Genomic DNA, 22,032 nt, shown 5'->3' with positions numbered 1-22,032 from the left:
TGGAACACGCTGTCGTATTCGCCGATCCAGAGCATCCGAAACATGCTCAATGGGTGACATGTCCGGTGAGTATGCTGGCCATGCAAGAACTGGGATGTTTTCAGCTTCCAGGAATTGTGTGCAGATCCTTGCAATATGGGGCCGTGCATTATCATGCTGCCACATGAGGTGATGGTCGTGAATGAACGGCACAACAATGGGCCTCAGGATCTCGTCACAGTATCTCTGCGCATTCAAAATCCCATCAATAAAATGCACCTGTGTTCGTTGTCCATAACATACGCCTGCCCATACCATAACCCCCCCGCCACCATGGGCCACTCGATCCACAACATTGACATCAGCAAACCGCTCACCCACACGATGCCACACACGCTGTCTGCCATCTGCCCTGAACAGTGAAAACCAGGAGTCATCCGCGAACAGAACGCCTCTCCAACGTGCCAGACGGCATCGAATGTGAGCATTTGCCCATTCAAGTCGGTTATGACAACGAACTGCAGTCCGGTCCGGACCCCGATGAGGACGACGAGCTGCAGAGGAGCTTCCCTGAGACGGTTTCTGACAGTTTGTGCAGAAATTCTTTGGTTATGCAAACCGATTGTTGCTGCAGCTGTCCGGGTGGATGATCTCAGATGATCATGGAGGTGAACATGCTGGATGTGGAGGTCCTGGGCTGGTGTGGTTACACGTGGTCTGCGGTTGTGAGGCCGGTTGGCTGTACTGCTAAATTCTCTGAAACACCTTTGGAGACGGCTTATGGTAGAGAAATTAAACTTTATTGCACGGGCAACAGCTCTTGTAGACATTCCTGCAGTCAGCATGCCAATTGCACGCTCCCTCAAACGTTACGACATCTGTGGCATTGTGCTGTCTGATCAAACTGCACATTTCAGAGTGGCCTTTCTTGTGGGCAGTCTAAGGCACACCCGTGCAATATTCATGCTGTCTAATCAGCACCTTGATTTGCCACACCTGTGAGGTAGGATGGATTATGTCGGCAAAGGAGAAGTGCTCACTAAGGCTACTTTCACACTAGCGTTCGTCGGTCTGCTCGTGAGCTCCGTTTGAAGGAGCTCACGAGCGGACCCGAACGCCTCCGTCCAGCCCTGATGCAGTCTGAATGGATGCGGATCCGCTCAGACTGTATCAGTCTGGCGGCGTTCAGCCTCCGCTCCGCTCGCCTCCGCACGGACAGGCGGACAGCTGAACGCTGCTTGCAGCGTTCGGGTGTCCGCCTGGCCGTGCGGAGGCGTGCGGATCCGTTCAGACTTACAATGTAAGTCAATGGGAACGGATCCGCTTGAAGATGTCACCATATGGCTCAATCTTCAAGCGGATACGTCCCCCATTGACTTTACATTGAAAGTCTGAACGGATCAGCGCAGGCTACTTGCGCACTTGCAAATTTTTTTAAAGTTATTAATGCAGACGGATCCGTACTGAACGGAGCCTCCGTCTGCATTAATATGATCGGATCCGTTCAGAACGGATCCGATCAAGCGCAAGTGTGAAAGTAGCCTAACACAGATTTAGACAGATTTGTGAACAATATTTGACAGTAATGGGTCTTTTGTGTATGTAGAAAATGTTTCAGATCTTTGAGTTCAGCTCATGCAAAATGGGAGCAAAACCAAAAGTGTTGCGTTTATATTTTTGTTCAGTGTATATATAATTTTTATTTTATTTTTTTCTGGTCACCCTCTAGAGGGCTAGAATATGCAATCTTCAGATCACTTTTAGGCTAGGTCTACACGACGACATGTGTTGCGCGACAAATAGGGCACAACTACACTGCAACATTTGTCACGCAACAATTTTTATAATGATAGTCTATGGTGTCGCGATGAGATTAGATTTTTTGCGACTGTCGCGTCGCAGAATGTCGCAGTGCGACACTATAGACTATCATTACAAAAATTGTCGTGCGAAAAATGACGTCGTGTAGACCTAGCCTTAGCTTACGTTGCCACCTGCAGGCCTCCACAGAAGCTACAGCTCTGATACCTGGGCTTCTTCAGAGAGGCTCAGCAAATCAAAATGAACAGCATTCCCCAATTGCCCCGTGGGGAGCCCTTCCAGGCCCAAAAGCGCGTGCACCCAGATTTTCAGGTTTCAGGTGCCGAGGTCACATTTATGCTGTCTAAAACAGCAGAAACCCGGCAGCTATGGTGCCCGCTGCTCTTGTGAATGGGCACCGTATATAAACTGACGACTTTCGCCATGCATGTATAATGCAGGCTACTTTCACATTAGCGTTCGGGGCTCAGCTTGTGAGTTCCGTTTGAGGGCTCTCACAAGCGGCCCCGAACGGATCCGTACTGCCCTAATGCATTCTGAGTGGATGCAGATCCGCTCAGAACGCATCAGTCTGGCAGCATTCAGCCTCCGCTCCGCTCAGCAGGCGGACACCCGAACGCTGCTTGCATCGTTCGGGTGTCCGCCTGGCCGTGCGGAGGCAAACGGATCCGTCCAGACTTACAATGTAAGTCAATGGGGACGGATCCGTTTGAAGTTGACACAATATGGCTCAATTCCAAACGGATCCGTCTGAGCAACTTTCACACTTCAAATTTTTTCTATACTATAATGCAGACGGATCAGTTCTGAACGGATCCCATCGTCTGCATTATAGGAGCGGATCCGTCTGTGCAGACACCAGACGGATCCGCTCTGAACGCAAGTGTGAAAGTAGCCTAAAGAAGTTTTCCCCCCCAAAAAATCTACATTTCAGACATGCCACCCAAATGCTGTAAAGTAAAAAATGTTATATTTACCTCTGTATGTGTGCCGCCGGTGCGGACCTCCTGTCACTGCTTGTTTACAGCGTTAGGCTACATGCACACAAACGTATTTTGTTTTCAGTGTCCATTCCGTTTTTTCTTGCGAATAGGATGCGGACCCATTCATTTCAATGGGTCAGCAAAAAATGCGGACAGCACACCGTGTGCTATTCTTGTCCGTTTTAGGCATTGTTACAATGCATCCGGAAAAAAAAAAAACAGATGGCATATGGACGGACGGCAAAACACATACGGTCGTGTGCATGTAGCCCTAAAACCTGCACATACATACAGGATGTGACGGTTACAACCAATCACTGTCCTCATCTGCATGGCATACGTCAAATTTTGCACCTTTATGATGCCAGTTTTCCGGCATACGGAAGTTGGTGAATGTCCCTCTATAGGTGCAGTGCAGTGTAGAGTCTCTAATGATTTGCTTCTGTCTGTGAAGCGCTGATCAATATGTAAGTGAATATAATAAATATATAAATGAATAAATATTGGGGGAAAAAGCTGTAAAAAGCACTAACAAAAACATAGAAATAAAACAACTGCACGGGTCAGCTCCTAATAGCAAATATCAGAAGGCACTATCAGCCTCAGGAGCTTGTTTTTCAGGCTTTTTTTCCCTCCTAATGTTTTGTTCAGGGCTTCCACATCCACAACGCTATAAAGCTTGGTGTGCCCTTCCCCATAGTAAGTGCTGGTCGCACTGCTGCCTGTAGGTTGTATACATTTCCTAGAGAGCTGGAGGAACACCCCCTGCCCTGTATACGGTGCTGCTGCTTCCTGCTCATGTGGGGAGGGGGCAGACGACGGCCGGTGCCGCACCAAACAAGCCTGACACGTCCTGTTCACACCAGAGGGAAGACGCAGAGCCAGGACGTTCCGGGTGAGAACAAGTCCTCTGCACACTTCTTTCTTCCTGTCCTGACGACATTACAGCAGGGGCCCCCTGGGGGTCGCTGAGCCGCTGTTTCCGGGTCCTTCTCCTGCTGGACAGAAGCAAAACTGATCGTGCGATAAACCATCTGTGTTTCTGACCAGAGCTCCGGCACAGACCTTCTGCCTTCCCTCACATAGGTGAATAGGAGAAGCGGGGTCTTGGGGGTAGAGCTGCCGGGTCTTAGCAGACCCTCATCAGCTCTACCTGGTACAAAGCCCCACAGAAGGCTGCCCCCCCCCCCCCATGTAACAGGGGCTCCACTGTATGCCTCAGTTACCGGGGAAATAGTGCAAAATACAAAATAAAGTGTGTCCCCCAGAGGCTTTTTAATAATGGCCTTTTTAGGGGACACATTGTGTGGCAAAAATACATATTAAAAAAAAAAAAGGCTAAAAATTAAACATGAAGATACAAATAAAAGAAAAAAATACATAAATAACAAGGAAAAAGTGCTAAATAAGAAAAAAAGAATGCCATTTCAATTGCTTCTTGGGGGGACACATAGTGCATCAAAAATATATTAAAAAAGAACAATGAGAAAGAAAGAATGTATGTATAGTATATTAATAGTAAAAAATACAAATAAAAAAAGTCTGCAACCTCTAGGGTTCTTTTAATGACCTTTAGTGGTACATATTATATACATACAAGCAGAAGGACCCGGCTTCGCCCGGGTATATTTCATCTATTTCATTTAATGTTTGTGTGTGTCTTTAATAGATATCGACAGTATCCCCCATAACAGTGACCTCTACAGCACCCGCCCCTTTAACAGTGACAGCCGGTTCAGACCAGAGCGTTTTACAGCGCTGTAAAACGCCCGACGCCCCAAGAAGTACAGGAGCTTCTTTGGGGCGTCTTGTTGCGCGTTCCCGTACCTAGACTTCAGCGGGAACGCGTGACAATGGGCGTTTGCTTGTCTCTGTATGCGCGATTGCAAACGCCAGTACAATCGCGCATACAGAGCGTACGTTCAGTACGCTCAGGTCTGAACCCAGCCTGAACTCCACAGTCCCCCACCCCTTAACACTGACACACAGTGCCCCGCCACTTTAAAAATGGACCTCCACAGCAGCCCGCCCCTTTAACAGTGAGTTTCAAAGCACCCCACTCCCTTGACAGTGACTGCCTCAGGGGCCCGCCCCCTTAACAGTGACCTCACAGTACCCTGCTGCTTTAATAGTGACCTCCACAGCAGCTTCCCCTTTAATAGTGGCCCCTGCCCCCTTAACAGTGACCTCCACAGTATCCGCCCCTTTAAAAGTAACCTCCACAGCACCCTGCCCCTTTAATGCTAGGTCTACACGACGACATGTGTCGCACGACGTTCTGTCGCAACAATTTTTATAATCATAGTCTATGGTGTCGCACTGCGACATGTGACATGCTGCGACTGTGACACGACAGTCACAAAAAAGATGGATTTTTCTGCGACTGTCACGTCGCAGTCGCAGCATGTCACGTGTCGCAGTGCAACACCATAGACTATCATTATAAAAATTGTTGTGTGACACATGTAGCAGTGTAGTTGTGCCCTATGTGTCGTGCGACTTATTGTCGTCATGTACCCCTAGTCTAAAGCTGACCTATAGCAGTGGAAAAAAAATGGCTGGGTTGTTATGGAAACCTGGAGTAAAACTGTGTGTATGTGGAGACTAAGGGCCTGCGAGCTTCTATTGGCTGATAAGGGACATGTGACCGTGTGCATGGCAGTTGGGATATGAAGAGAAAGGTTGTCAGGCTTCCATTGGCTACTGCAGGTCATTTTTTTGGAATATCCCAGGAACGGTACGTCCTAGATCTGTGACCCCCGCAAGATTTCTTTCCTGGTAGTAAGGGATGTGTATACCAAGTTTCGTTGAAATCGATGGTTGCGTTTTTTAGTGATCGCAGAACATACATACCTACACACACACATATATACGTCCTTTATATATTTAGATTTTTTTTTTAGATAGGTAATAAATATATAAAAAATTACAAAAAAAACTAAAATATAAAATAAAAAAAGGAAATTGTCTTTAATTGACCTCTTGGGGGACATATGATGAGGCAAAATATATAAAAAAAAATAATACAAATCAAAGAAACAAAATTAAAATAGTGCAAAAAAAAAAAAAACAGGTCAGTGTCTCCCAAAGGTCTGTTAATGATCTTTTGGGAGACATTTTATGTGGCAAAAATATCTTAAAATAAAAAGATGATATATGTATTTATTAATTTATTTACTGTATGCACGTACTGTGTACAGAGCTACTATAGTCCGCAGCGCTTCACAGCCATTAGCATCCGACTGTCCTCAAAGAGGCTCACAATCTAAGGTCCCTATCAGTATGTCTTTGGAGTGTGGAAGGAAACCGGAGAACCCGGAGGAAACCTATACAAACTCCATGCAGATGTTGTCCTTGGTTGGATTCGGTAAATATATATTTTTCAAATAATAAAATAAAACCTGTAATAAAATACAAATAAAACATAAAAATAAAAACATAGATGTAACCGGGGGGCCGGTGATGGTAATAAACAATAAGCGCCGTCCTCTGCAATGAAGGAAAGGGTCATTTATGAACGGCAGGCAGGATGGTAGCCCCTAAGGAGGAGGATGGGAGTGGTAGTGGCTCTAGCTGTAAAAAGTCTATCATTGTGGTTTTCCTAACATTATTGCTCCCTAGGGCCAGTGAAAGGAAGGCGCACCCTTTCTTTCCTTTGGACATTCCCTAGTGTTAGTAGTAGTTAGTAGAGATGAGCGAATTTTTAAAAATTTCAACTTGCCGCTTCACCAAATTTTTTTTTATTTTTTTTTTTCGATCGTGTTTATTTGCAGCGAATCTCATTAAAAAAAACCTGCTATTTCCTGGCTGCAGATAGTCTTTATAGGGGTGTGGAACACTGTGCCTTGCAGTATCACAAATAGGGAGTCTGCTTTGGTAGTGAAATAATACTGTCCGTATGACATGCAGATGACAGGCGTCGCTCTTAGAATCACTGCATACTTCACTTATTTGGGTATTCACGGGGCCAAAACTGACCAAATAACCCAGCTATGAACTCAGCCTTAGGCCTCATGCACACGACCGTTGTGTGCATCCGTGTCCGTTGTTCCGTTTTCCGTGATTTTCTGCGGACCCATTGACTTTCAATAGGTCCGTTGAAAACTCGTTAAAATGCACCGTTTGTCATCCGCGTCTGTGATCCGTGTTTCCTGTCCGTCAAAAAAATAGGACCTGTCCTATTTTTTTGACGGACAACGGTTCGCGGACCCATTCAAGTCATTGGGTCCGTGAAAAATCACGGAGGCACACAAGATTGTGTCCGTGACACGTGTCAGTTTTTTTTCTATCTTTTTCAAGGCAAACTTGACTTAGATTTTTTTTCTTTTCTGGTCTGGTGATCCTCCAAAAATAAAGGAAGACACACGGAAGAAAAAACTGACACGGAACAACGGAACCCTATTTTGCGGACCTTGAAAAAATACTGTCGTGTGCATGAGGCCTTACAGGCCAAGAAGAAGTACACTCCTTTTACACCGTTTTCAGCTGATTTCACATAGATGTCTACAGAACCTGTTCTATTAAATGCTTATACAAGTAGAGCCCCCCAACAGAGTGGAGAGGGTGTCAGCAGTAAATTTGTGTTGACGTCACTGATTATTTTGCCTTTCCTCTGATCCGTCAGAACAAACCCACAAAAAACGGATCCTGTCTGTGGAGCATCCGCCTTCACTCGGTCAGCATTTGGCCAGTAATCCATCAGTATTGCTAATGCCCAAAAAAAACAGGAGTGGATCCAAAACAGAGGTGAATGGAATATTTGCATGTCTTCTGTGTTTTGTACCCACTCCTGCTTTTGGATACCAAATCACAAGCCAATTCTGATGGGACCATACCGGCGTTACAGCCGCTACACAGACAGGATCCGTTGTGCGTCTCATTTTTCCTTCCTTCTGACAGATCAGAAGAAGGGTCAAATAAATGATGATGTCAGCCAGGCCGAAAGGCAAAATAGTGGCCTAGTCATGAAGTGGGGAGGGTGGAAACAGCATGAGAAGTCCACAGAGTGGCCCTATGACATGATGGTGAGGCGGAAGCAGCATGAGGAGACCACAGAGTGGCCAAATGACAGAGTCTGGAGGTGGCAGCAGCAGCATCAGGAGGCCACAGAGTGGCACAATGACAATGTGGAGGTGGCGGCAGCATCAGGAGGCCACAAAGTGGCAAAGTGACATAGTGTGGAGGTGGCAGCAGCATGTGGAGACCACAGTGTGGCAAGGTAACATAGTGTGGGGGTGGCAGCAGCATGAGGAGACCACAGAGTGGCAAGGTGACATAGTGTGAAGGTGGCATCAGCATCAGGAGACAACAGTGTGGCAAGGTGACATAGTGTGGAGGTGGCAGCAGCATGAGGAGACCACAGAGTGGCTAGGTGACATAGTGTGAAGGTTGCAGCATCATCAGGAGGCCACAGAGTGGCAAGGTGACATAGTGTGGAGGTGGGTGGCAATACCAGTACCCGCTGAAGATGGTGGGTGAAAGAAGGAGCACTTGGCTTCAGATGTGTGGCATCAGGCGGGTGACAGCATCAGAATAGTAGCTGAGGCAGGTAGCCAGAAAAACCGGTCTATTTTGTCAAAGTGTTGTTGTGACACCATGGATGATCTAGTCTGATGCATCAGGCATTGGTTGGTGGAAATCCTGGCTGATCTAAGCCTGATTCATCTTGACAGAAGTCAGTCTCTCTACATTTTGGATGGACAGGCGAGTTTGTCTTGGGGTAACTATGGCCCCCGGCATACTAAACACCTGCTCTGATGCCACACTACTGGCCGAGCAGGACAGCTTTTCCAGGGCAAACTCTGCCAGTTGCGACCACAAATCCAGTTTGGCTGCCCAGAAGTCCTGCTGGTTGAGGTCAGGCTCCAGGTCTAGCTGCTGCTGCTGATGAGTAGTTTCTTCACTAGTCAGGTGAAGAAAGCTGCTCATCAGTGACTCTAGACTCAAGTTGCTGCTGATGGAGCTGGAACTGCTCCTACACCCCCACCACCCCCACCCTGCCACAGCAGCCATGGCAGAAGAACGTGAGCACAGAGGGCCCCCTGTCAGACCTGAGAGAAGATGGACGATGGCGCAGATAGGTAGCGGCCAACTCACTACATAGGATATCTCTATAATAGGTCAGTTTGTCCTCCCTCTCAGCGGGTGTAAAAAAGGTCCCCATTTTAGATCGGTAGCGAGGGTCCAACAAGGTGGAGAGCCAGAAGTCATCCCTCTGCCGAATGGTGACATTTCAGCTGTCACTACTCAAGCAAGTGAGCATGCATCAGGCCATTTGTGCAAATGACTCGGAGGGACTACCTGCCTCCATCTCCACTGCATACTGCCACGTTGTGTCTGGGTACCCTGCCTCGTCTTCCCCCATCTCCCTGCTGCTCCTCTGGCTGATACTGCTCCTCCTCTCCTGTCACCTGTGTTGAAAAACCACCCCTTTCGCTACACATTGCTTGTGCTCCAATTTTCTCTGCCTCCTCCAGTTCAGCCCCCACAGGGCTCATATGGCCATGAGATCTAGGCGCCACGTCTCCAGTCCCCTGACCAGCCAGATTTACCAGCATCTGTTCCAGAACATGAAGCAGTGGAATGACGTTGTTCATCCCGTAGTCCTGGCGACTGACAAATAACGTGGCCTCCTCAAAGGGCCTGAGCAATCGGCAGGTGTCACGCATGAGCTGCCACTGGCTGACATCAAAGTTACACAGGGGAGTACTCCTGTCCTCTTGGATCATAAAAAAATCTTTGATGGCCTTTCTCTGTTCGTACAGTCGGTCCAACATATGGAGGGTGGAATTCCAATGGGTGGAAACGTCGCATATAAGCCTATGTTGGGGGTTATCGTTCTGCTGCTGCAGCTCAAAGAGGGTGTGCTTTGCGGTGTACGAGTGGCTGAAATGCATGCAAAGGTTCCTGGCCATTTTTAGGATGTCTTGCAGATGGGTGGAAGACTTCAGGAACCGCTTGACAACCAGATTGAACACATGTCCCATGCAGGGCGCATGGTTGAGCCCTCCTTGACGCAGCGCCGACACCATTTTCTTCCGGTTGTCGGTCACCATAGTTCTGATTTTGATTTGTCACAGAGAAATCCAGGATTAGATTTCTTGATGAAGGACAAGGAGCAGTTCCTTCCCTGTGTGACTCCATTCACCCAGGCAAACGAGGTACAGAACAGAGTGACACCGCCGTGCCCTGCACATGTGGTATGCTGGAGGGAAACTGATTTGTCCCTGTAGTTGAGGCAGAGGACACGGTGAGGAGGCAGAGGCGGACATTGTCGCTGGACCAACGGCGTGAGAACGTGGAGGCAGAAGCGGCGTCACCTTGCCAAGTTGCTGGTGTGGCTGTGCAGGAACCACATTCACGAAATGGGCTGTAAATGACATGTATTGTCCCTGATCGTAGTTACAGCTCCACACGTCGGTGCTGCCGTGCATTTTGGCAGACACCGACAGGCTCAAGGACTGTCCCACCTTCTGTTCTACATGTGTGTGCAGGGCTGGTACTGCCGGTTTGGCAAAGAAATGACGGCTTGGGACTCTCCACCTCGGCTCGGCACAAACCATTAGTTCTATGAAAGGAGCAGAGTCCACCACTTGGAAAGGGAGGGACTGCAGCACCAGCTACTTGGACAGGAGCACATTTAGCTTCTGCGCCGCACACATACTGTTGTCTTTTGGCAATCGCTTCGGTGATCAATTGCTGATGGAATGACTGACGAGGAGTAGTAGGAGGAGCAGGAGCATCAGGACCAGCAGATGATGGGAAGAACAGACAGCTCCCTTTGGCTGAGGTGGTGGAACTTTGACTGCCTGAAACCAGGTGTGTGCCTCTGGGTGATGCAGCGGGTGCTGCGGCAGGCTGGACTACCACATCAGAGCCACGGTTCTCCCAGGTCAATTTATGATGATGCTGCATATGTTGACGCAGGGCTGTGGTGCCAACATTGGCACCCTGGCCACGCTTCACCTTCTGGCCACAGATTCTACATATGGCCATGTTAAACTCCTCTGGCGGACTGCCACACCGCTGAGTAGGTGATTTTACCCCCAACACTGACTGCTACCACCGCTGCTTCCGTGAACCTGTGCACCACTACTTTCCGGGCAGGTAGGCTCCTGCAAAGCCGCTGGTCTATCCCTGGCACGTTTGGCTACTGACTTCCCACTGCTGACGCCCGGCCACGCTAGCAACTTGCTGGCTCCCCACTGCCTCACAGACAAGCTGCCACCCTCTTCTCTCTATGATGAAACCCCTTCGTCACCCAGCTCCCAAGTGCGATCAGCTACATCATCATCAAGTACTGTCTGCATGTCACTGATGTCTTCCTCAACAGTCTCTGGGTCAGAAGCCTCATCACTCGCAACACCAGGTCCCACGCCAGTCTCCTCATCACTACTTGCCCACCTAGCAGAGCAAGCGGCGGATGTCTCCTCCACATGTTGGCTGGCCAGTATCTGCTGACTGTCCTCTAGTAGCTCGTCCACACTCTATAGTGGGGCTGAGCCCACAACATATAATACTTCTCCGGCTGAGGGAACAGAAAAGGACAGAGGCAGGTTGAGGACAGGTGAGGGCACAGGGCCTGCTTGTGGGCCATGCCAACTAAGGGTTGGATATAATGGAGGCCATTTTGGCACCGGAAATGACAGAAATTCAGGCGGATCCAGCATGTAAGTGGAACCTGCACTTTCTGAATTATATGATGGCCGCTATGGCACATAACAGGTATATTTAGTGTTAGGAACCCGTCTAACTAGAGATTGCCTTGACGTTCGGCAGACGGGCTCAAATAATTTTGTACAAAACGATTTGCCAAGTATCTCTAACTTATTAGTTCAGCATTTGATATTATGATGCAATTTTGTACTTTATTTGGTTTGCAGTGAGCTGTTGCATTGCTTGTTTTGTTTAACAGTCTTGTTCTCAGCCATAGCAACGTGCCCCTGCGCTTTGGGATGTGCTGACTGACCCCCTTTTTTTTCTCTGCAGTTTGTGCTGGAGGTGTGGCTGCCTCCTCAGTCGTGCACTACTGACCAGCTCGTTTGTCCCACAGGTTGATTTTAATTAATGTTAGTATATAGCCTGGCCCGCTCCCCATCACTCACTGAAGCCATATGGCACCAGGAGAGAGATAGTGTGTGGACTCTCATTGCAGTCCTTGGTGACCATGTGGCGCCGGGGGTGGTGTGGAGTGGGCCCGGCGTGCATGCTGGTGACTGCTTTCCCTGGATATAATGGAGGCCATTTTGGCACCGAAAATGACAGAAATTCAGGCGGATCCAGCATGTAAGTGGAACCTGCACTTTCTGAATTATATGATAGCCGCTATGGCACATAACAGGTATATTTAGTGTTAGGAACCCGTCTAACTAGAGATTGCCTTGACGTTCGGCAGACGGGCTCAAATAATTTTGTACAAAACGATTTGCCAAGTATCTCTAACTTATTAGTTCAGCATTTGATAGTATGATGCAATTTTGTACTTTATTTGGTTTGCTGTGAGCTGTTGCATTGCTTGTTTTGTTTAACAACTAAGGGTTGTGTCTGACGAACCCACCGACTGTTGGCTGGCGGTGTTTGATGTCACTTGGGACAAAGTGGATGACCGAGTCAACCATTCAAGAACCGCTGGGTTGCTGGTCAATACACGACCGCTAGATGAGACCGGGAGCTCGGGCCTCTCACTGTGACTCCTGCTGCCATGCCCCCTTACTCTGCTGTGACCTGTGTCTTTGCCAGAAACATTTAGGCCTCTGCCACTTCCATGTGCAGGGCCTAGCACTTCTCTGTCTGACACACTGTTAGATCAAATAAATAAATAAATAAAAAGGAAATTAAAACACCTCAAAAAAGTCTGTAATTTTCTTACCTCACCACACAACGTCTAATAAGCCTTTTTTTCCACTAAGGCCTCTTTCACACGGGCGTTGCGTATGAGGGCCGGATAGGATGCGGGTGCGTTGCGGGAAAATGCGTGATTTTTCAGCGCGAGTGCAAAGCGTTTTAATGCTTTTTGCACACGCGTGAGGAAAAATCTGCATGTTTGGTACCCAGACCCGAACCCGGACTTCTTCACAGAAGTTGGGGTTTGGGATCGGTGTTGTGTAAATTTTATTATTTTCCCTTATAACATGGTTATAAGGGAAAATAATAGCATTCTTAATACAGAATGCTAAGTAAATTAGGGATGGAGGGGTAAAAAAATAAAATAAAAATTAAACTTCACCTTATCTACTTGTACGCGCAGCCTGGCTTGTCTTCTTACTTCTTCTTTGAGGATCTGGGAGAAAAGGACCTTTGGTGACGTCACTGCGCTCATCACATGGTCCATCACATGATCCATCCCCATCCCGATCGTCACCTAGCAACCATGCGTGAAAATCGCACCGCATCCGCACTTGCTTGCGGATGCTTGCGATTTTTACACAGCCCCATTCACTATTATAGGGCCTGCGTTGCGTGAAAAACGCACAATATAGAGCATGCTGCGATTTTCACGCAACGCACAAGTGATGCGTGAAAATCACCGCTCATGTGCACAGCCCCATAGAAATGAATCGGTCCAGATTCAGTGCAGGTGCAATGCGTTCAACTCACGCGCGGAAAACTCGCCCGTGTGAAAGAGGCCTAATACACGCCAAAAAGGGCTGTAATTTTCTCACTCTACCACACAACGGCAAATACTTTATTGTGCCAAAAAAGGGCTTTAGAATATACGCAAAAAAGGGCTTTAGAATATATAACTGCACCGCTGAACGGCAAATATATTTTTCCTTTTTACGCTAATACACTCCACAAAAAGCTTTACAACATATACGGTAACTGCACCGCTGAACGACAAAAATATTTTGGTTTTGCCACTAATACACGGCAAAAATGGCTTTAGAACAGATAACTGCACTGCTGAATGGTAAATATATTTTTCCTTTTTACGTTAATACACGCCACAAAAGGCTTTACAACATATATGGTAACTGCACCGCTGAACGGCAAATATATTTTTGGTTTGCCACTAATGCACGGCAAAAATGGCTTTAAAACAGATGACAGCACAGCTTACCGGTAAATATATTTTTTCTTTGTATGGTATTACACGCCACAAAAGGCTTTAAAACATAAACGGTAACTGCACTGCTGAAAGGCAAATATTTTTTTCCTTTTTACGCTAATACACGCCACAAAATGCTTTACAACCTATATGGCAACTGCACCACTGAACGGCAAATATATTTTTGGGCTACCACTAATACATGCCAAAAAGGGCTGTAATTTTCGCACTTTACCACACAATGGCTAATAAGCCCTTTTTCCCCACTAATACAAGCCAAAAAATGCTTTCGAACATATAACTGCACCGCACAAGGGCAAATAAGACGTAGAAATATTTCCTTGTAATAAACACTGTGAATGGCTATATCAAACAGCACTTGTACCCCAATAAAAACGGTTTGCTGGAATTACAGAGCTGTATAATAGCAATTTGGGTGCCCATCAGTTCAGCAAGGTGTAATCGGATTGTTCCTATTACCCAGGCTGTCACCTCCTCTACTGAACCCTGTTCTACATAAATGCTGTGGAATGATTAATCCCTATTGTTTCCCTACACCTTGAATAATCTTGTCCTGCACTTGTAAATAGTTTTTTTTAGCACAAATATGTTTTTTCTAACACTATCCCTAGCGCCTGCAGACGTCTCTCCCTGCACTAAGTACGCTGGTAAATGGCAGAATCTAAGATGGCTGACGCTATTTATAGGGCTGTGACATCACAGGTCTGGCTGGCTGCTGATTGGCTGCATGCATGGCATGGCATTATGGGTCATCCTGCCTTCCCAGAGTTCCTTTCTCCATGTCCTCACACGTGCAGCAGCCATTTTAGGGAAAAAATGTGATTTGTTACCACGAAGCGCAAGAAAATTCGGCTTCGGTGCGAATCAAATTTTTCCTGAAATTGTGATCGAATTCCACTTCGTCAACTTAGATTCGCTCATCTCTAGTAGTTAAAGTGCCCTTGGTGTTAACGTTTGTATGGGTACAAGGAAGGGCATGTAAGGTGTCTAATGGCTGGCGTATAGTGTAAGGTTCAGTAACCAGACCAGATTTAAAGGGGCTTTCCGAGATTTTTATACTGATGACTTATCCTCAGCATAGGTCATCAGTATGTGAATGGTGGGGGTCTGACACCTGGACTCCCGCCGATCAGCTGTTTGAGAAGGCATTGGCGCTCCTGTACATTGTATAGTGGCTGTGCTTGGTATCGCGCTCAGCCCCATTAACTTTCATGGGCCTGAGCTGCTCCTAGGCCACGTGACCGATGAATGTGACGTCATTGACCTAGGAAAAAATGATAGAAGGCCGCGGTGCTCACAGGAGCGCCAATGTCTTTTCAAACAGCTGATCGGCAGGGTCCCAGGTGTCGGACCCCCATTGACCTATCCTAAAGATGGGTCATCAGTATAAAAATCTCAGAAAACCCTTTTAACAGAATAAACGTCTCTCTTTACTGAGGGTTGCAGTACTTCCAAAAGTGCCAGAACATGGTTCCAACAATGTTCAGTGCAAATCTTCCCCCAGATGGTTTTGTATGGGTATAGGGCAGGTTTAGATTCTCTGTACTCCTTAACTCTTCTTCTGCAGAATCTGAGGCTGCCAATAACAGTAATACCCTACAGAAAGGACCGGCCAGGTTGGGTCTAAGTGTGGATGGTGTCTTAGAAGTATTCCACACACAGCAGTCATGTCTATAGCTTTGGAGAGCAGTGTACCTAAGGTTAGTTTCACACAGGTGGCACAGCAAGCCGGCAGCCTGTTGGGGTTTTCCGGATCAATCAATCGTTTGTCAACTGATTTGCGTCTCCCTGCATAATCAGGGATGTACTGCCGATAATCAGTAGCACTAAATGAGAGAGGAATGGCTACAGTAGCAATCATTCCACCCCATTTACTCTGCATTGGCCTGTGTTACCAGTACTTGGCTCGTTCTCCTGTTCCCAACATGAAAACACTGCAGGAGTCATTTATCAAACTGGTGTAAAGTAGAACTGGCTTAGTTACCCATAGCAACCAATCAGATTCCACCTTTCATTTTGTACAGCTCCTTTGTAAATGAAAAGTGGAATCTGATTGGTTGCTATGATCAACTAAGGGTACTTTCACACTTGCGTTGTTTGATTCCGCCAGGCAGTTCCGTTGCCTGAACTGCCTGCCTGATCAGGCAAACTGTATGCAAACGCATGTCATTTTTTCTGACTGATCAGGATCCTGATCAGTCTGAAAAATGCCTGATCAGTCAGAAAAATGCATTGCAATACCGGATCAGTTTTTCCGGTGTCATCAGGCAAAACGGATCCGGTATTTATTTTTTTCTCATTTTTAAAGGTCTGCGCATGCGCAGACCGGAAGGACGGATCCGGCATTCCGGTATTTTTAATGCCGGATCCAGCACTAATACATTCCTATGGAAAAAAATATTCATTCAAGTCTTCAGTTTTTTTCGCCGGAGATAAAACCGTAGCATGCTACGGTTTTCTCTTTTTGCCTGATCAGTCAAAATGACTGAACTGAAGACATCCTGATGCATCCTGAACGGATTACTCTCCATTCAGAATGCATGGGGATATGCCTGATCAGTTCTTTTCCAGTATAGAGCCCCTGTGACGGAACTCAGTGCCGGAAAAGAATAACGCTAATGTGAAAATACCCTTAGCCAGTTCTACGTATAGAAACATTGAATGTGTCGGCAGATAAGAACCATTTGGCCCATCTAGTCTGCCCAATATACTGAATACACCAGTTTGATGAATCTTCCCCTGCATTTTTAAAGGGGCTCTCCAGGAATTAAGAAAAGAAAAAATACTTTAATATTACTTTATTATAAATATTTTCCCATTAGATATAATGGCTCATTTTGTCTGTGGAGCAATCATCAGGGGAAATAAAATGGCCGCTGTCCTATTAGTACACACAAAACCTGTCCTAATCACACAGCAGGACAAGGTACTTCAAAAACACTGAGCTAAAGAGCTGTCTCATCCTCCTCTCTGCTCTGCTCATCAGGGGTTATGATCCTGAATACAGATGATAAGATCTTCAGCTGAATCTCTGTAGGAATGACATCCATGAGGAGACATTAAGTACAGAAATAGGTGGGGGTGTGGCTGATGAGCAGCACCACTTGTTTACAGTCTCCATTACCACAGCCCCACATAACTACAGTCTGTCCTGTCCGTCCTCTCTGTACTTCATGTCCCCTCCTGAACTCCATTCCTATAGAGATTCAGCTGAAGATATTATCAGCTGTATTCAGGATCATCCCGGAAAAGCAGAGCAGAGAGGAGGATGAGGCAGCTCTTTATCTCAGTGTTCTGAAATAACTTGTCCTGCTGTGTGATTAGGACAGGCTTTGTGTCTACTAGTGTTGATCGAGCACCAAAGTGCTTGTGTGCTGGAAGTCAATGGGAGAACAAGAGCATTAAACCAGGCACCCCCTGCTCTGAAGAGGGGAGGCTGTCTGGTTCACAGGAAAAGGACAGAAATTGAGGGAAACACTACTGAAATGGTTCGGGAACAGCAGGAGGACAATGTCTGGATGCATCTTGGACTCCCAGGTTGTATACAAGGAGATATATAACTTATACCAGCTGTACATATATAATTATATACAGGAGATGCCCAGGTTATACCAGCATGGCCCATATCACTATATACAGGAAGATGTCTAACTTATTCCAGCCGTAAATATATAATTATATACAGGAGATATATTATAGCCATACTATTATTATACCACCATGGTCCATAATAGATATTATGTAAAAAGGCTGAGATTAGGGGTGGGCGATATGGCCTAAAATCTATATTGCAATATAATTTTAAGCATGTGCGATATGCGATATATATCGCAATATATTGTTTTCTATGTTGGGGGGGTTTCAACTTTTTTTTTTTACTTTTTATTTAATAACTATTACCCCCCGTAAGGGCTAGAACCCTTGTCATATTCACCCTAATAGAGCTCTATCAGGGTGAGTAGGACTTTACACTATCCCTGCTGCCCTGTGCTTTGTGCACACAACAGCAGGGAGCTGACCATGGCAACCAGCCTCTCATGTGCCCCCCAGCCTCATGTGCCCCCCAGCCTTTGATCCGCCCTCCAGCCTCTGATCCGCTCCCCAGTCTCATGAGCCCCCAGCCTCTCCCTCAGCCCCCTCTGGTAACTCAAACCCACCCCCCTCCCTCCCCAGTATTAATCATTGGTGGCAGTGGCCACAGGGTCCCCTTCCTCCCCCTCCATCATTGGTGGCAGTGGGCAGTGCGCCCCCCCCCTCCCTCCCCAGTAATGATCATTGTTGGCAGGGGCCCCCTTCCGCCCCACATCATTGGTGGCAGCAGCAGTTCCGATCGGAGTCCCAGCAGTGTAATGGCAGCAAGGACGCTACTGAAGTGAGCAGCATTATACTCACGTGCGCCGTGGCCGCCGGGCGCTCCTTCTTCTGTCTGTGTGGCGCATTGCTAATGCTTATAGCTCACGTGCGCAGTTGCCGTCGGGCGCTCCTTCTTCTGTCTGTGCGGCGCATTGCTAATGCTTATAGCATTAGCAATGCGCCGCACAGACCTATGAGAAGAAGGAGTGCCCGGCGGCCACGGCGCACGTGAGCTATAAGCATTAGCAATGCGCCGCACAGACAGAAGAAGGAGCGACCGGCGCACGTGAGTATAATGCTGCTCACTAACATACAATGGGAGCCAGGACTTCAGTAGCGTCCTGGCTGCCATGGTAACCGATCGGAGCCCCAGCATTACACTGCTGGGACTCCGATCGGAACTGCCGCTCCGTGGTCATATCGCAGTCCGGCGATATAGGCGATATGCACAAAATCCATATCGTGGCACAAATTTATATCGCATATCGCCTATACCGCCCACCCTTAGCTGAGATGTACCTTTTCTTCAGAATGTTATTCAGATACAAAGAATGCGTTTCACCTCATGCTTTGCTGCTTGGACGGACAGTTGACTACCTGAGATATCTAGTAGGGGAGGAGACTCGAGCCAAGCACCGCCGAGTGCCGAGCATCGCGATGCTCGAGCCGAACAGGTGTTCGGCCGAGCATGCTCGCTCAACGTTAGTGTCTACTAATAGGTCAGTGCCCATTTTGTTTTTCCTAATGATTGCTCCCTAGACAAAGCAAGACATTATAACTAATGAAAGTTATTTGTGAATATATTTATAATAAACTAATATTTAAGTATTTTCATTTTCTTAATTCTTGGAGAACCCCTTTAGGTAGCTGGAGTTCAGTGCAAAGAGATTATTACAGTTTCAATTGCAGCCAGTGGCAACTGTATAAATTCCTTTGCACTGTGCTCCCCCTAGTGGTGTCTGCAGGCATCCAGTTTTGTAATCTTTTATGTGAATGGAAATATTGATTTAGAGCTGTTATGGGGCAAGATTTATCAATGTATTTATGCAATTTCTGTTGTAAATACATTAAACTATGGTGCTCCACTTTGTAGGACATAGAAGTCAGGTAAAGTGGATGATGCGGAGGGCGACTGTCTTTTATTAGAACTTTTTTTTTTTGCATAATCAAAGTTTCTTCCGTTTATTTAAAAAAACTTGTCAATTTGTTGGAGGTCTCGGATGCCACGCTTTGTGTTTCTTGTTGTCTGGATGTGTTTAAATTGGATGGGGGTGGGGGCCATAATAAGTTTTTCTATGAAGCTTATGAGTTTTGTGAACACTTCTGTCCCTTTCCCTTATTTGTCCTACATAGTAGTTTATTATAGACCGTAACTTTTATTACATTATAGGTCTGTCTAGACCCACTTATCACATGGTTCTGTAGGTCCTTTTGACCTAATATGTTGGCGTGCACGTGACTATTCATTTAGGGCTCTTTCACACGAGTGGATCCCGTGCGTGGAATCCACTGCGTGAAAGAGAGCCAAGCCCCATTCCAGACAGCAGAGACACGGAGCATTAACATGACTGATAATGCTCCGTGCCTCTCTGTGACCTTTTTACTACAAAATCACAGTGACAACTTTATCTCACTGTGATTTTGTAGTAAAAGGGTCACAGAGAGGCACGGAGCATTATTAATCATGTTAATGCTCCGTGTCTCTGCTGTCTGGAACGGGGCTTGGCTCTCTTTCACGCAGTGGATTACCCGCACGGCATCCGCTCATGTGAAAGATCCCTTATAGAGAGAAGTGTAGACCTGTCAGCTGTCTCTGTATGACGTCACTGTGTCTGTGTAAATCTAGCAGGTTGGACAGACAGGTGTAAAGGTTGCAGGGTGTAGGAAACATTTCTATATGTACTCAGGCTTGGACTGGTCCACAGGGGTATAGGTGAATCCCCCGATGGGCCCCTGAGTAAGGTGGGCCCCTAGTCTCCCACCCCCTGCAACCAGCCTGCGTTCATATAAAAAAGTTTGATTATTTATTATATTTGAATGTATCAGTATGATGGGCCCCCAAAATAGATTTTACTGGTGGGCCCTATGCACCCCAGTCCGACACTGTATGTGCTGACTGTAATATTTTTCTCTAACATTGCAGGTTTAGATTTACGATGGAGCTAGGAGTATCAGGGACGCTTCTCCTCGCCATCTTGGTAAGCCTTATCCTGTATTTCTTCACATGGAGGAGGAATCTGAAAAAGAAAAATCTGCCCCCCGGACCACCACCACTGCCCATACTGGGCACCATGCTGCACGTGAGCACTAAAGAAATGCCCCAGTCTTTGATGAAGGTGAGTTATCAGGACTGAGTTAAAGATGGCTTAATTTCAGAATCCACAGCATTTGTACTTCATACACCAGAGGTAGACTATGCAGAGAAACGCAGATGCATCTCCCTCCTCCCTGGATTCTTTTTACAGCTGACAATTTATTTAGTAATTAAACCAGTTTTTTATGGCTACTATAAGATATATTACAAACTTTTATGTATTCACATGTGCAACGTGCCGCCCCCCAGGGCCGATCGTGTCCCAGGTTTTTGAGGAATTGCCGAGTGGTGTGGTTCAGCCTAATGGTTTCTGTGTGTGTCATGGTGCTCCTACCTGGATGCCGTCGCTCCCCAGGGTTATTCTCCACCTCTTACAACTCTCCCCTTTACTGCTTCAGAGCCTAAGTCGAGTCCAGACTTTATAAAGTTGAACAGCTTTACTTGAATAATCTTGCATCCGGACAATCTTTGGTCTTTCTCTTGGCTCGAGCAGGTTTTGGGGTAAACTGGCAGGCAAACTCAGATATTCTACTTTTTCTCTCTACTATGCTAAACACAGTCCAGTAGCTGGACTTTATGACTGTTCTGGTACCTTTTGAGCAAGGTGCCTCTGGTTGTTGACCCTTTCATGATACTCTGTCTGTATCTGTAAGGAGTCACGGTGCTCTAAGAGCTGCTTCCCTTTAGGGACTCCTGTTGCAGGAGAGGCAGCCATTCCCCTCACTGTACCATCTTGACACATCTGCTTCTAATTACAGACTAGACTAGAACTGAACTTAGCTTCCTGAAACCACTACCTTGCTAGAAAACAGGACTAGCCCACTTCTGCCCAAAAGGGGGAGAACGGAATGGTAAGTTCCATTCTATCTAAAGGTACTCTCTCTGCCAGATACACTGCCACCTGCTAGTGAACCAGGCACAGTACATGAACATAACAGTTTCATAGCAATACTATTAAGGCACAGTGTAAAAGGACCTGGAATAAATACACATTTTTAGTTAACCATTGGAGACAGTAGCAGGGCGTGGTGTCATTTAGGAAACCCATTCTCATTTATTAGGGAATCAGAAATGCTGTCAACTCTCCTGATCTAGTAACTTCTTGTATTTCCCATGTACTAACAATTCTGGAGCATCTATTCGTATGACTCTATGATATGCCATTCCTTTATTATTCCTTCTAGAAATTATGAATAAATTACTAGCAGTTTGTAGTGAAGGTACAGATGGGTGTTACCAGTTGGGGGGGTGGGGGGGGTGTCCCTGCAAAGTCTGACACTGGCAGCACTGATTAAATAGTGTCAGACTGTGCAAGGACACACACGGAAACATTGACATCCTGCTGGACCTTCATTACAAACAGCTAGTGAATCATTTATAACTACTATAAGTCTTGTATGTGAATCATGAGAATAGACACTCCACAATTGTTATTATAAAAGGGATGAAAAGAGTTACTAAAGCAGATATGTCAGAGGGGACAGGATTTCTTTACCAAAGGATTCTGTTGTTTA

General features: G+C 46.5%; 1 protein-coding gene across 1 annotated transcript in view; it reads left to right on the top strand.

The window, feature by feature from the left end:
- Positions 1-3,605: 3,605 nt before the first annotated feature.
- The window catches only part of LOC122938209 (cytochrome P450 2G1-like), a 45,051-nt gene continuing 26,624 nt past the window's right edge, over positions 3,606-22,032 (top strand). The window contains exons 1-2 of the mRNA XM_044293575.1: positions 3,606-3,678; positions 20,348-20,540. Of these exons, the coding sequence (XP_044149510.1) occupies positions 20,361-20,540 (180 nt within the window). The 5' untranslated portion in view covers positions 3,606-3,678; positions 20,348-20,360. The remainder of the gene's footprint in view (positions 3,679-20,347; positions 20,541-22,032) is intronic.

This window comes from Bufo gargarizans, chromosome 5, assembly GCF_014858855.1.
Source record: "Bufo gargarizans isolate SCDJY-AF-19 chromosome 5, ASM1485885v1, whole genome shotgun sequence".
Classification (NCBI taxonomy): domain Eukaryota; kingdom Metazoa; phylum Chordata; class Amphibia; order Anura; family Bufonidae; genus Bufo; species Bufo gargarizans.
Note: the sequence above shows the minus strand (reverse complement) of the source record. Positions and strands in the feature narration are given on the sequence as shown.